General features: G+C 36.2%; 1 protein-coding gene across 1 annotated transcript in view; it reads left to right on the top strand.

Moving 5' to 3' along the window:
- CDH10 (cadherin 10) overlaps positions 1-14934 on the top strand; it is a 142594-nt gene extending 127660 nt beyond the window's left edge. The window contains exons 8-12 of the mRNA XM_088130720.1: positions 2253-2389; positions 4906-5027; positions 8237-8345; positions 10025-10276; positions 13398-14934. Coding sequence (XP_087986846.1) covers positions 2253-2389; positions 4906-5027; positions 8237-8345; positions 10025-10276; positions 13398-13891 — 1114 coding nt within the window. The 3' untranslated portion in view covers positions 13892-14934. The remainder of the gene's footprint in view (positions 1-2252; positions 2390-4905; positions 5028-8236; positions 8346-10024; positions 10277-13397) is intronic.
- Positions 14935-15272: the final 338 nt, after the last annotated feature.

Raw genomic sequence — 15272 nt, 5'->3', positions numbered from 1 at the left:
AAGTTGTTGGAAAATACTGTCATTGCCTGCAAATAAATTCAATCCCGTACTAAATATTATATGTCACTCAGTAGTACCTGAAATTCAAACATGATCAATAATAGTCCAGTACTAAAATAATATTGCATGTCACCTATGAAAAACACAGTTATTTAATTCATTATATCAAATATCACAATTCTAATATTAAATTGCTCAATGAATAGTCAAATAATAATTTCACATTAGCTCCATGTCTCTTGTATTTCTTCAAAGCATGATTGTTTTCTTCAATTTTCCCTAATATTTATCACCCAAGAAATAATAAGGTTATTTAACACAACAGCTTTATTACCATCTTACTTGACAATACAGTAAAACCTCAGTTTAATTGATCATTTGTGGGGAAAAGGTGTCCATTAAATCAGAAAGCCCAAATCTATATAATTGACTTAATTTATGTCATTTGTGCAATTCACATGCAAAACTGGAAAAGACTGAGTTTTGTTTCATTCCAAAGTTCTCTTGGCAGCTTAAAACAGAGGATAAAATAGTTAAATAACCATAACAGAACATCATTCAACCATAAAACTTAGTCAGACACTACTCATAAATCCATGCTAGTGTAATATTTTTTGTTAATTTGGAAGCCCTTAATATAAATGTCCTCAGTCCTCATGGGGATGTCCTTTCATAATCTGAGGATGAAAACAACTGCTACTGGAGAAGGGCAAGATATCTGTCCACATTGACTGTTAGGTCTTCTGTTGTAAAAATGAAAGATTAAATAAAAATAAGTAACATAGTTTGAGAACAATATGTTTAGCTATTTCTGTATACTTCATAATTGCTAGAGATATAAAAGCTTATTTTGTCAAAACATTAGTGTCAGTTCCACTGCATTTTTCTGTATGCTCTTGGAGCAGATTTTTACAACTGTGGTAAGATTTTGCCCTTTTGCAAAATACTCTGTAGGTGAAGAACAAAGTAGAAATAGTGATCAAACTGAAAGGAAAAGCTCCCTGTGCATTTTATGCAATTTGCGGCAATAATAGGTGAGGTTCAGAGTAGGACCCATAGGGTTACATTATATCTTTCTAATTAAATATATATATATTTTTTACCAACAGAGGTAATAGGGCTAATAAAGGTAAATTACTGTATTTATCAGAGGGGAGCAAAAGTTGTTATTTGCCTATTAAATTACAATAAGTGATTATTATGCTTCCTGCCAAAACTGTCTTTTTACAGGATGTAGAACAGCACTTGATGCAACAAACTGTTCATGTAAAAAGGAGAGATTAAATATAAGCTCTCTGCAACAATGATAATATATGTATTTATGTTAGCACCATGTATCTTTTCAACATCAGCAAATGATGTAGAAAGTACCTTTTATGCTGACATACTTCACTGCTGCCATATGTTCCTCAGTTAGGGAGCACAGAAAAGCCTGCCTGCATGCTGAACATTCTGTATGTGCTACTGGAAATGTATTAAAGATTTTGAAAAGAGAAAGCTCTTGGTGAAAAAGGCACATGGACCACAGCACTTCAGGTTATACGTAATCAATTTTTATCTTTTGTTCCATCTTCCAGCATCATGGATGGCTTAGTGCATTGCATCCAGCTCTGAATTCCTTTGACAGCTACTGTCTGTGAAGCTGAGAATTGAAAAAACATTATGACCATCTACTGAATGCTCTAATTATAAGGGGTCATTAGGTTTTTTGGTGGGGTGCAAATTTGTCCTTGCTGTCGTGTCTATTTCTAGCCATTGCAACTTAATCTTTATGGATATTGGATTGGATACAAACATTTTCATATTAAGTCCAAGCTGTCAGTTCTAAATATGTTTAAGTCTAGATCTGCCCAATTATCTCAGATTATTTTTTATTGTAGCATAATATGGTATTGTAGCTGTTCTAATTATTGAATCTTGAGTTAAACAGCTTCAGGAATTGTTGTTTTCTTAGGAGCTCAACATTGGACAGGAAGGTAACATGTCCGTGGGGGCCAGGTGTCAAAATCAGCAAGATGGTCAACATTGTGCCATGAGGAAATTTTTGAACATATCTGCATTGTTGCCACACATAAAAAGGAGACAAGATTCTCATTGCAACACTATCTGTCTCTTGCTGATTTTAACTCTCTTTAAATGCTGTTGACAACTGTGTTACTACTCTGAATTAGAATAACTGATAGTCACAAAGATGACTGTGGAATATATGTACTTCTCAACACAAAACTTCTTTTCTTCCTGCCAATCTTTAGGTTTTCTTTAGATCGTCACACTGATCTTGATAGAATCTTCAACATACATTCAGGAAATGGATCTATTTATACTTCTAAGATGCTTGACCGAGAAATATCACAGTGGCACAACCTTAGTGTGATAGCAGCAGAAATCAGTAAGTCCACCACTATTATTTGTGTATATATTTTCTTTATTGTGTCTGGAGAAAAGTATTTTAGCTATATAACACTGTTTTGTTGTCCTCCAGCAAAGGATGCATGTGACAGTCCAGCCTTCCCTAATTTAGCACTATTTAAATATGTTGGGGCTACAGTTCCCTGAATAGCCATAGTGCTACAAGAAAAAAAAAATCTATTAGAAAATAAGTTTTATTTTCTGTTGGAAATGTTGGAAACTACTGAGTCATCTTCATTCCTATCGATAGGAAAGGTAATCTACAATGACATGCCCACAACTTACATTAGGAAGGGATTTTATTCAGCACTGTAGTAGCAAGGTGAATTTCGTCCTGCTGATGAATACATAGTGTTCCTCTGTAGAAATAGCTGTTTTGTGGTATGTGGCCAAAAGAGGGGGGTTTTTTTGTTTGTTTGTTTTGTTTTTGCAAAAGCACCAGAAAAAAATAAGTAGATTTTCCCATCTGATGCTATCTTGATGTGTGGATATCAAAGGCTATGCTGGTTGATGATATAGGGAGGAATTTGGAAACTAGCAGGTTGGGATAGGCTGAAAAAGGGAATCAAACAAGAACATAGTTGTGTCCTTATCCAATTGTCCTTCACTTTATAGAAGCTAATGAAGATAATATCCCAATCAGATATGTTCAGAATGACTTATGATAATGTCATTCCAGGACTAAGAAATTCATAATATCAAGCACATTTTGGAATATAAGATTCCTCTGCCCTAAAACAACAGTCTAAGCATTACCTAGATGAGATACCATAGAGACAACAGACCTGGAGATTGTTACTAGTTCAGTGTTGTTACTAATTCAGTGTCTTCAGAAAGAAAAGTCTTTTCTTATATCTGAAAAGATCTCCACTGCCTTCAAAATAGTTTTATGAAATATGGACGTTCAATATATTTATTTAATTAATGAAATAAATATAGATTGGAGAAGAATGTCAACTATGCATGATACAAAAGAGGTCAATGAATAACATATTGTGATGACATAGGGATGGTTTTCTTTAATGTAAAATGATTTACATATATTTTTTAACTATCTTTCTACTGTCCCTTTCGCTTTCTAACTTTACAAAATGTTTAAGAATATGAGAGCATAACTCAGACACACACTACCAACAAGTAGATGTTTCTGAAAGTAAATGTGCATAAAGTGAATCTATTCTAGTAGGTTTGGATGATACCCAAGATCATAAATACAAATAAAAACATAATAGAAATATATATCTTTGGTATCAGAGGGTCTCTTCATAATGTACCAAGTATCTTCTTTCATGAATTGAGGACTGTATGTTCTCTGCTTACTCCATGTTTCAGACCTTGAATTATATCAGGTTATAACTCTAGCCTTAATCCATTATCTGGATTGTTGGTGTAATTATTATTGTTTTTAATCCTTGTAATAAACATCAGAAGGCATTTCAAAGTTTTTCTTCAAGTACTATGAATAACATAAGTAACTGCTATTGTTAAATTTATAGGAGAAAAGACTATAGATCTCATTTTGCAATTTTATAATGCCAATCCATTGATATGTATAAAAAAGACTACAGATCTCATATATGCAATTTTATAATGCCAATCCATTATCCTTCCTTCCCTTCCTCCCTCATTCCCTCTGCACATATGCGCATATTAACTTAGTTCCTGTACAATTAATATCTGAATTTATTCAAATTGCCATTATATTTTCTAATCAATTTAGAATCTTTCAGCTCACTATAACAACCTGGGCTGATGAGAAGTGTACTTAGCATCAGACAATTTTTGATATATTGATCACAATCAACTGAGTTATAATTTTTTTAAAAACCTAAAAACTGTGAGTAACCATACTCATTCTAGTCCACAGTGATAATATTTTTTAAAAAAATAGACTATATCCAGTTTTAAATTGGATCTAGTGTCGATTGAGTCTCTGACACAGCATCTCAGCATGAACTCATGCTGTTTTTATTCTGTTGATCTGGATCAGAAAAGTTCAACAAACATCCTTGTAGAACTTCATTTCACATTAAAATTCAACAGAAAAAAGCCAGTTTTTGTTTCCTTGTGATATATATATATATATATATATATATATATATATATATATATATATATTTGGTTTGCCCCAAAATAAGGAACTAAGATGCCTCTTGCTGTTTTAAACGGCAGGCAGTTGAAAAAAGTAGACTTAAAATTTTGGCCCTGCCCATTCAGTTGAGATTGATATCAGTATTTTCAGCCACAGTTGAAAAAATAGTGTGATCTCTGGTCACAGAAAAGTTGCCCACCACTGTTTTACATTTGTCACTTACTGAAAAGGGCGTAGAAAATGAGCAGTGATTTAGGTGCCTTCTGTGACTAACAGAACACAAACTGGCTGCAAAGGGATTGTCAGAAATGTCTTCAGATTAAACGTTTGTATTTGTGGGCATCCCGGTTTAGGACTACAAATCCATTTTTAAATGAAATTGCCTATTTCCCCTGCTTTGACAGACAATCCCAAAGAGACAACACGTGTTTCTGTGTATGTACGGATATTGGACGTGAATGACAATGCACCACAGTTTGCTGTGTTCTATGACACTTTTGTGTGTGAAAATGCAAGAGCGGGCCAAGTAAGTCATTTATGTGCATGCTTAAAACTTTCTAGCTTTGTTATAGGAAAAGGGAAACCTGAAAGATTTCATATAACATCCATTTTGGAAATATATCATGAAAATGGAAAAATGGCTGCCAACAAATTAGAATCCAGCTTTGCACAGTTGTGATTTCTTGCAAGGCCAACAGCAAATTTTCTGTATACTCACAAAACACTTCGTGTTTTAAAACTTTTTTCCCTCCCCCCCTCCCCCCCGTTTTTGCTTGGTTCATTTCTCAGAAACACCTTAGAAGACAATTTCTTAATTACACTCAGTGGTATCTTTGTGGAAGAAAAGTGTGTTAAAACAGTTACTTATAATCAGGTGTGTGTGTGTGTGTGTGTGTGTGCGCGCTTTAACTTTCATTACACAGCTCAATTGTTCTTTGAGTTAACATGGATCAAAACATCACTGACAGCATTTTGTTCTGCAAATGCCATTTTTTATCTCAGACAGCTTGTCACAAAAATAAAAAGTAGTTAGTTTCCAAAAGAGAACACATGTTTTCCTTTACCTACAAAAGAAGTGCTTTGAACTGACTCTCTTTACTCTGAAATGACTTTATAATTCTGAAAAGCGCAGAACCAAGCATTAAGGCTCAGTGAAACTCAGGATCCTGTCAGAAACGTCCTTTTGAGGAAAGGGAAACCCAATTGTTTTAATAGTGAAAACTACCCCTTTTCCTTAATTCTAACGTATGGGGAAAGTTACGGGAACAAAGCAACTTTGGAAAGTCGATTCTGAGTAAACAAATGACAAGAGGAGAGACTGAAAATAGCTCAAACAACCCCCAACCTACTTAGATAATATTTTTGTCAGGAAAAAAAAAAAAGGAATAAACATGGAGGGCTGGGCTGATTAAAGCTGCTTCAGGGGCAGGTTTCTGATGCCAAAAAAAGAGAGCAGCATGTAAGTAGTCACTTTTGGATGTGATCGTTGCTGGGCAGGTCTTGAACCAAAGGAGTAGAGAAGAAAAGATCAAGGGTTGGGTTATGGCAGAAACATTTTTAAAGCAGACATTGTATAGATAGTATAGATATTGGGGATACCCCAGAGAGGGGCATTACCAGGAACAGTATAAAAGGGACCACATTGTGAAGCCACTGCAGGTAACCAAAATAAAGAATTCAAATTTTTTTTCTTGGGTACGGTACACAGAGCTATGTTAAGCAAATAATTTATCATCTTAGAGAAATGTGTTACTCGCTTGATGAAGTGAATGCAGTGGCATGTTAAACTAACTTTATAATCTTTTTATATGATTTTTGCCTATTTTAACCGGAAATAGAATTGTGTCTTAGCAAACAGGGAAAAACATACTTTTTGCCTTAGTAAGTAATTTAAACATTAATGCATTTAACTTATTAGAGAAATTTGACAGTACGTATCAAAAACTCTGACATGTGTCTGGTAAACAGTGAAAGAAATGGCTTAACTAGAGACATAGAATGGGATTTTTTTTAAAAAAAATAGAGACCAGTTATTCACAGTCCAATTTCTTTGAAACATTAGCTGTTCAGATATTGAGAGGGAAATAATTTAAATGCAAAAAGCAGCATTTCTATTTAAATGCTACTGGTATATACAAATTAATAGAAGAAATCATGCTGTGCAAAACTAGAAATTATAGAAATAGGAACAAAGTTATAGATGTTGCAGAATAGGCAAGAGACAATAAAATATACCTTGGTATAAGAATAGCAATTCAAACAAACTGAACTAAAGTACAAGTACATTAGCAGGCATAGGTAACTCCCTTACATATTGATTTCTGACCTATTGCCTTGTTCTATGTATCTTCGTTCTGCAAGGAGCTAACCTAAGGTATGAGAAATAGCTGGGGTTTGGAATGATTCCTTGTGACCCAAGAGAATCAATTATGAGTCAAAGTTTATTGTAATTTGGAGCTGGATTGACAAACAAGGTAGATTTGGGTGTCTTTGCATCACTTCCCTTTTTTCATTTGATGCCTTCGATGCCTGTGGTTTGTATCATGACAGTCTGGAATTAGAACAGAAACTATAACTCGCATCCCTCAGTTTTGCTGAGGTGGTTTAAAATGAAATTGGAAAGGTGTCGTGTTTTCTTTGCAGATTTGTTAAAGGAGGAATGGGGAGTGGTAGGTTTGTAATGTTATGCCATTGTTTAGTGCCAGGAGTCCCAATGTAGTGCAAGCAACCATAGTTGTGCCCACTAGCACATTGTTGCACCAGATTGTGTGTGTTTGTGTGTATGTTTGTGTGCATTTAATTGTCCATGCCACTATTGCAGCCATTTTGTAAATTACCCAAGGTGCTCACCAGCCAAAAATATTAAGGAGCCTGGTCTAAAATAATGTCAAATCAGGCCACTACAACCACAGCAGAACCTTTGCTAGCCATGATCCTTTGAGTATCTCAGGATCTATTGAGTGTCTTGCATGGGAGCAAGGAGAAAAAGCAGTATATCGATAGGTATGTTGGGATCTGCTTAAAGTTCTTTTGTTGTTTAAACCTGTGAGAATGGATGGATGGATGGATGGATGGATGGATGGATGGATGGGGATGAATGATAAGATAGATAGATAGATAGATAGATAGATAGATAGATAGATAGATAGATAGATAGATAGATAGATAGATAGATAGATAGAATTTAACTAACAAAAATAGCTAACATATAACAGTATTAACATTATAATGTAAAATCATCATTACAATATTTATTTTTTTATAAAATAGATAATTAAACAATAGGTGGGAAAGACTGGAAAATTATAAAACTGAATAACTAAAAAAAATAATAACTATATTGCACAACTACTACTTGGCTCCTGCCTGTTCTTCTATATGCATCCTAAGGGGAAGAGAGAAATTAAAGCACGATATGCTTACCTCTCCATTTGGATTTGGAATTGTGCAGCTGGGGGGCCTAATAACTGAAATTCATTGGTCCTAAGGATCAAAAACCAAACTGAAAGCTGTGGAAATCCAGATTGGGTCTCCTGTTGCCTATCCCAGATTGAGAAAATCAGCCAATATACTTAATTTATAACTGATTTTGTCATGTTTGATAAAGACCTTGTGTGCCATTATGCCAACACATAATGTGTTTTATTAATATCTTTTGTGACTTCTTTTTATTCTTAAAAAAAGCAGTCATCTATGTTGCAAATTGCACCTTCTTTTTTTTGTTCTTCCCCGCAGCTAATACAGACCATTAGTGCTATTGATAAAGATGATCCCCTTGGAGGACAAAAGTTTTTCTTCAGTTTATCTGCTGTTAATCCAAACTTCACCGTCCAAGACAATGAAGGTAAAATGCATACACATCTAGGATGATTAATTTCCTTTTATTGTACTTAGGAGTTAGGTGTTCTCAGATTCAGGAAATCAGGACAGATTTTTTTGAATATATATATATAAAAAATTGGCAAAATATAACAGCCAGAAGATATGATCAAATACAACCAAAAACATAACAGTGCTAATATAATCAGAAAAGAATATACAAAATAGTGTATTGACATTTGAAGAAGCTAAATATATATCCATAAAATGTTAATATAGAATTAGCTCAATCCTTTAACATATTATTAAATCTAGCTGTATTGACCATCTATTTCTCTGTCTTCTCAGTTTGGTACAATATGTTATTTCAATACAGTGATACTTATATAATAGATTCTTAATATTCTATTATTATAATATAGATAATGATATTATTAATATTCTACTACTTAGGTCCTTTGAGCATTGAATATAGATAAGAGGAAAAAGTGGATGTTCTACCAATATTAATTACAGTTTCCAATATTAATATTAAAAGCATCATAATTATTTGAGTTTCTTAAAAATTATTTTTGAATTATTTCTTCAAAATTAAATATAGCATTGGAGATGAAATGAAAAAATGAAGGAAGAGCATATATCAAAGCATTTGATTTGTAATAAAGGTTTCGCTCAGAAGCTAAATTACCTGACGTTAAAGTCTCCATTGTTTTATTACTTTGGGGGGGTGTATGGATATATAGTATGTGTTTTTATACAAGTTGATAAAGGAAGAATAAGTGAAAAAAAAAAGTTTAGCAAATTTGAAATACTAAAAAAGTAAAATAAAAAAGGCAAAAAAGGACAGAAATTTGACAGAGATAGACATGATGATGATGATGATGATGATGATGATGATGATGATGATGATGTTTTGGTAAATGTTTTCAATCACTGATTAGTGCTTATGGAGCAATCTGTCCACCTAACGTTTTGGAATGTTTTTCAGAACTTCCAAATGACTCCTTGTTTCCCAATTAAAAGTAATTTTTTGTAGAAATAAGCTATTAAAACTTATAAGATCTGTAGGAAAAAGTATTGGAAAAAGAATAACTGCTTTCCATGCAGAAGGCCCCAAATTCAAATGTTTTTGTACAAGGAAGCTCCACTTAGCATGTGCCCATTGATGGATTTATGTTGCAAGTACCCTGCTTTGATGTGTATTTCGGACCAGGTCCACTCTGTGGCTGTTACACTGCAAATTTTAAAGAAATGAGAGATCCAATTTACCTGCATTGGCCCAGGAGAGAGCACTACAGACTCTTGTGAGTTCAATAAAAGAGGTGCTTTTCTTTGTAGTGTGTTACCTTCAGAACTCTATTACACTACCTTACGATTCTCAAACAAAAGTTGCAAGACAATAGAATTTATCACTGAGAAAATAAGCTTATATGTTGAGTGAAAAGGGGGGGGGAAACAAATTTGGAGGAGACAGGTAGCATTATTATTATTGTACCTTATTAACAGGACATGAATTTACCATTAGAGTTTCATCCAATGTGTGGAAAATGTCAGTGAATCTGTAAGTGTGGCTGTGAGTCAAAAGGCAACTCATATGAGAGATCAAGCTGCTTCTTAGGAAAAATGTCTGGTATAGTACTATGGATTACATTCCTTGATGGGTTTAATTGTAATGAATGTATTGTTTGTCACTTGCTGGTCTAGATAACACAGCCCGGATTTTGACAAGAAGGAATGGCTTTAGCCGGCATGAAAAAAGTACATACCTCCTTCCAGTGGTGATATCAGATAATGACTACCCCATCCAGAGTAGCACTGGCACACTGACAATCAGGGTGTGTGCTTGTGACAGTCGGGGGAACATGCAGTCCTGCAATGCTGAAGCTTTGCTCCTCCCAGCGGGCCTTAGCACAGGCGCACTCATTGCCATTCTGCTCTGTATCATCATTCTCCTGGGTAAGTTTTGAGAGAATAATCACATGCTAAATGTAATGCAACTCTAGAAAAATGCTAGATACTGCCAAGTTGAATTGGGTGCAACCCTTGCAGAGAAAACATCTTTGGCACTCCTTGCAACCGATCAGAAATTAAGTCTTGTGTAGCTACTGTAATTTGAGGGCCAACCTTGGATTATAAAGCAGTGTTATACTGGAGAACAAATCACAAAGATGCGGGCAGTGTGAGCCCAGGTCAGATTGCAAAGTACTGCATTAAAATCCATTACAAACCACAGAGAAAGCATGGGATATTACTATGGGGTGTGCACAAAATGGAAACACATTGGATTTGAAGGACAGAACAGAAAAGTCCCATCAAAATGTTCCCCTGGAACAATATGAATTGGCTGCATTGTCATGGAACAAAATTATGAACAGCTTGAGTGTTTTGCCTTTCATTGAAACAAACCTTGAAACTTTTTGAGTGTTCTGTCCTTAAAAAATGTTTTGAAACTTGATATAAGCCCTTTGCTCCCTAGTTTTTCATCCCCAGAAAAGTAACTGGCATGGCCATACACACTGGCTGCCACTTGTCATCAAAATTGCAGGAACCTATTAAAAAAAACTCTTGAAAAACAATTCAAACTTATCTCCTTTCAGTTAACATCAGGGGATACTGCCTGGATGTTCACAGCATGCACAGTCCCAATCCACACAAATATTTTGGAGATGACCCTGACATACCAGAATTTAGGCCTGGCTGCTGGTGCTACTGCAGGTAGCATGTCCACCCATCCCTTCTGTCTGAATGCACCCAAACTTCCTCTCAACATAGCCAGAAACCCATTCTACCAGGCAGCATCCCCTTTCACCTTGAATTACAGAGGCTGGCACACCTGCTTGATACCTAAAGGCTTCAGCTGGTACGTAACTCTAAACTTCTGGTCTAGCTGCTAAGGCTGTGGTATCTTCAAATCCTAGTTTCTCACAAAGTGTGTGGTTGTTTTAAGAACCAAGTGTGAAACCCAGCTCAGTATAATTACATCTATGTGTCAGACATTGGTTGCAGCATAGAAACGTCTAAAGCCATTATCAGGGGTGGAATACCTTGAATATTATGCACAACTGCTCCAGTGGAAATAACCCATGATTTTATAACCCTTTGTGCCAGATGAGATCTTGGTGCTGGGCCTTTCAGACCAAGGGAATTCTTTGTGATCAGATGCAATCTGTAGGCAAAGCACCTGAAGCCAACCAACTGTGCCTGATATATTGACCCTAGTGTCCATGAACACAAAGGGTTACTTAATGTTTAGCTTATCAGTCAGTCCTCAGCCATTGTCAGCCCTTCAAGATAGACCAGACTAGGAAGCCAAAGTTATGAATGCTAATACTGCTTTTATTATAAGATTACAGTAACAGAATCTTGCAAGTCTGAATATGCTTCCCCCCTCCTTCCCTTTATTCTTGTGAGAACTAGGGAGGGTCTTGTCCAAGACGTTTACTCAGATTACAGTTCTGCCTCGGACTTAGATTTCTTTTATCTGACCTTTGTATTGATAGTGCCTCTTCCTCCTGTCCCTCAAGATGTTTCCTTCTGACCATTACAGCTATGCATTTAAAGTCATGGTCGCTTTGCCTTCCAATGCAGAAGGCAACATCCACCCATACCTAGATCCTGCAGCTTGAGAGGTGATTCCCTCAGCCTGGCCCTATTCCCTCTTAATGTGCAGTGACAAAGAAGTAAAGCATGCAAACTCTACCTTGACTCATCCAAATATCTGAAATGAAATGGATGTAAGTGTTGGCAGCTGATGCTCACGGATATTGCAGTATTTCTTTCAGCATGGGTGGTACCAACTACCTGCTGAAGGAAGCCAAGAATTGCTCAGGGGCAACTTACTAGAGATAGTACCAGAACCTCAAAATTGAAGACCTGCTTGTCCAGAGCCATCATTTGCGTAATCGTTCATATCAACCTGATCACTTTGATCCACCCTGCTGTTTATTCCTTAATGGCTGCTTCATCCATTGTGGTGGCATCTCGATCTGTTTAAGACCAGGTGCCTTATCACTAGTCTACAGCACATGTTACTAACTGTTGCCAGGGTGGAAAAGATACCTGGGTGATGCCTAAGGAGATGTTTAAGCATCCCAGAGATCAAAAGATGCTTAGTGCCTTCTCTTTACCGGCCCATTTCTTTGAATAACCAATAACAGGAAGCATAGTGTGGGACTTCAGGATTAAACTTGAAGTGTGTGTACCGCCAGTACATAATAAAACCTAATCAAAGGAATTGCTTCCCCCAAATAGGCAGACAGGCCTTATTTGCAGGGATCAGGGAGGGAATGTCAGTTTAAACACAAAAGGAGTCCAGGTTGAAACCAAGGGCATGGCAGGAGTGAATTCCCTCTCTTTTCTCTGTCTCTCTTTTTTAAATACTGTAAAGCTGAACAGGAAAAAAAAGAATATAGCTAAACTAAATGAGATCGAGGATGTGGGAATTATTTCAAAAGTAGGCAGCCATATATCCACCAATTCCATGAAAAGCAGCAACAGTAACAACCCAGTGAGTCACGCAATCCAGTTACAAGGGCTTTGCCGCAGTCCTGATCTTCCTCTCTTGGTCTCCCACCAGCAACAAACAGATCCAGAATAGCTCCTCATTATGCCATCTGCTGCTTAAATGCCTGCTACATTGTTCCAACATTCAACTTTCTCTGTGTTTCTATAGCAGCCTTCTCAATCTATTGCCCTCTGGTTATATTGGAATCACAACTCCCAGAATTCTCAGCTCTACAAAACAAAATGCTAAACCAAAGAGATATTTTGGTCTACTTCAGCAGGGATTTTTTACATGTTCTTTCGCAGTTCATTCCACAGGTCAAGGGTCAGAGTCACTGATTTCCATTGGGAACTCTCTTTGCAGGTTTCCACAAAAGTGAATATTGCAAAACAGTCACGTATTAGGTCAAATGTCTCAGATAGGGAGACCAGAGGCACACAGCCCACAACTGAAATCATACACCAAGTTAGTAAATTAACAATGCACATAATAACCAAATTGTATACATTGTGTTTATAAAAATGGTCTTATAAAATGCAATTTTAGTTAATTCAGGTTTTTCTTTCTTCCAAGTTATAGTGGTATTGTTTGCTGCTCTAAAGAGGCAGCGAAAGAAAGAGCCTCTGATCCTGTCTAAAGAAGACATCAGAGACAATATTGTGAGTTACAATGATGAAGGGGGTGGAGAGGAAGATACTCAGGCTTTTGATATAGGCACTTTGAGAAATCCTGCAGCTATTGAAGATAAGAAGCTCCGCCGAGATATTATCCCAGAAACATTATTTATACCACGGAGGACTCCTTCTGCTCCAGATAACACAGATGTCCGAGATTTCATTAACCAAAGGTTAAAGGAGCATGATCATGACCCCTCTGCACCACCTTATGACTCCCTGGCAACTTATGCCTATGAAGGAAATGATTCTATAGCTGAATCCTTGAGTTCATTAGAGTCTGGCACTACCGAGGGAGACCAAAACTATGATTACCTCAAGGAATGGGGCCCTCGGTTTAATAAGCTTGCTGAGATGTATGGTGGAGGCGAAAGTGATAAAGACACTTCCTAACCTACAGTAGGATATATAGTTCAATTGAGAGGAAGTAACGTTACAGATACCTTTTCCACGTGACAATATTTGATGTTCAGGAGCATTCTCCTATCACTCAGCACAATGTTTCTTTTCTTCTTCTTCTTCTTCTTCTTCTTCTTCTTCTTCTTCTTCTTCTTCTTCTTCTTCTTCTTCTTCTTCCTCTTCCTCTTCCTCTTCCTCTTCCTCTTCCTCTTCCTCTTCCTCTTCTTCTTCTTCTTCTTCTTCTTCTTCTTCTTCTTCTTCCTTCATTTTGTTTTGAATTGCTCATTAATGTCCTTTATTCTTTCTTGTATTATGTCACATGGAATATATACAGCATTTATTTCACCCCGTTCTGAAAGCCAAAGCAATTGAAATTTGGTGTCATCCATCTTATTAAATAAAGGATACACTGTCTTTGAGCAGGTTTACAATCTCTCAAACTCAAAACGAGTTGCTTCATTGTTAAATACATGTTCTCCTCTTGCAAGTACAGCTTTGAAGAAGACCTAGACTGCAATCTACAAAAGGGTCCTGCATGCATATTCTACATGCACACCCATATTTTCCTTGGAAATTGTTTCTTTTTCAGAAACTATGCACAGAAGACCCCCATAAACCTTATTAAACATTTTCATACAGAGAGTGTGCCCCCCCCCATATCTACATACATAACAAATGAGTTTTTTGTTTGGAGAAAAATAGCTCCTCTGAAAAATAATTTGGTGCTGTATACCCTGAGAGTTTTCAGTATACACGTTTGAATTTCATTGTTTAGAGACAATTGTTATAATCTGGGGTTTTCTGCTTGTGCAGCTTCCGAAAAATGAACTGGGGGGGGGGAAATGTAATGGCGTGCACAGAGTCTCTGTGCACTTCCTTTTGGATCATGGCCCAAAAGAGGTGGGAAGAAAGCAGCGTGCCCCTATCTGTACATTAAAAAAAAAAAAGACCCCTAGAAATGTACACGTGGTGTTAATGTGATATGCAGCTGGTTTAAAAAGAAAAATTTTGTGCAACTTCATTTCATCAGATTCTATCTGCCAATGTTTTATATTTATATTTTTGTATTTATTTTTAAGAAATAAACCAGTTTTATAACGATTTTGTTCCCTGGTGGTTCTGTAAAAGGAAAGAATATATTACAAGTTTAAGTAAGCCTCACTGTACATGTAAGTAAATTTTATTAAACACAATGAGGCTTTATACATGTGTTATTTGGGACTGACAGACATTTTAAAGGTTTCAAACAATGACTGTTGTGAATGCACCTAAGATTTTATTAACAGTGCAAACCTATTTAACAAAATTGTAATCTACAGACATAGCCCTGGCACATTTTCCTGGGAGTTAGTCATGGAATGCAACAGAACGAATT

Source organism: Python bivittatus, unplaced genomic scaffold (genome assembly GCF_059951505.1).
Source record: "Python bivittatus isolate LINGU-HERP-01145 unplaced genomic scaffold, Pbiv_v1 ctg000840_np1212, whole genome shotgun sequence".
Classification (NCBI taxonomy): Eukaryota; Metazoa; Chordata; class Lepidosauria; order Squamata; family Pythonidae; genus Python; species Python bivittatus.
Note: the sequence above shows the minus strand (reverse complement) of the source record. Positions and strands in the feature narration are given on the sequence as shown.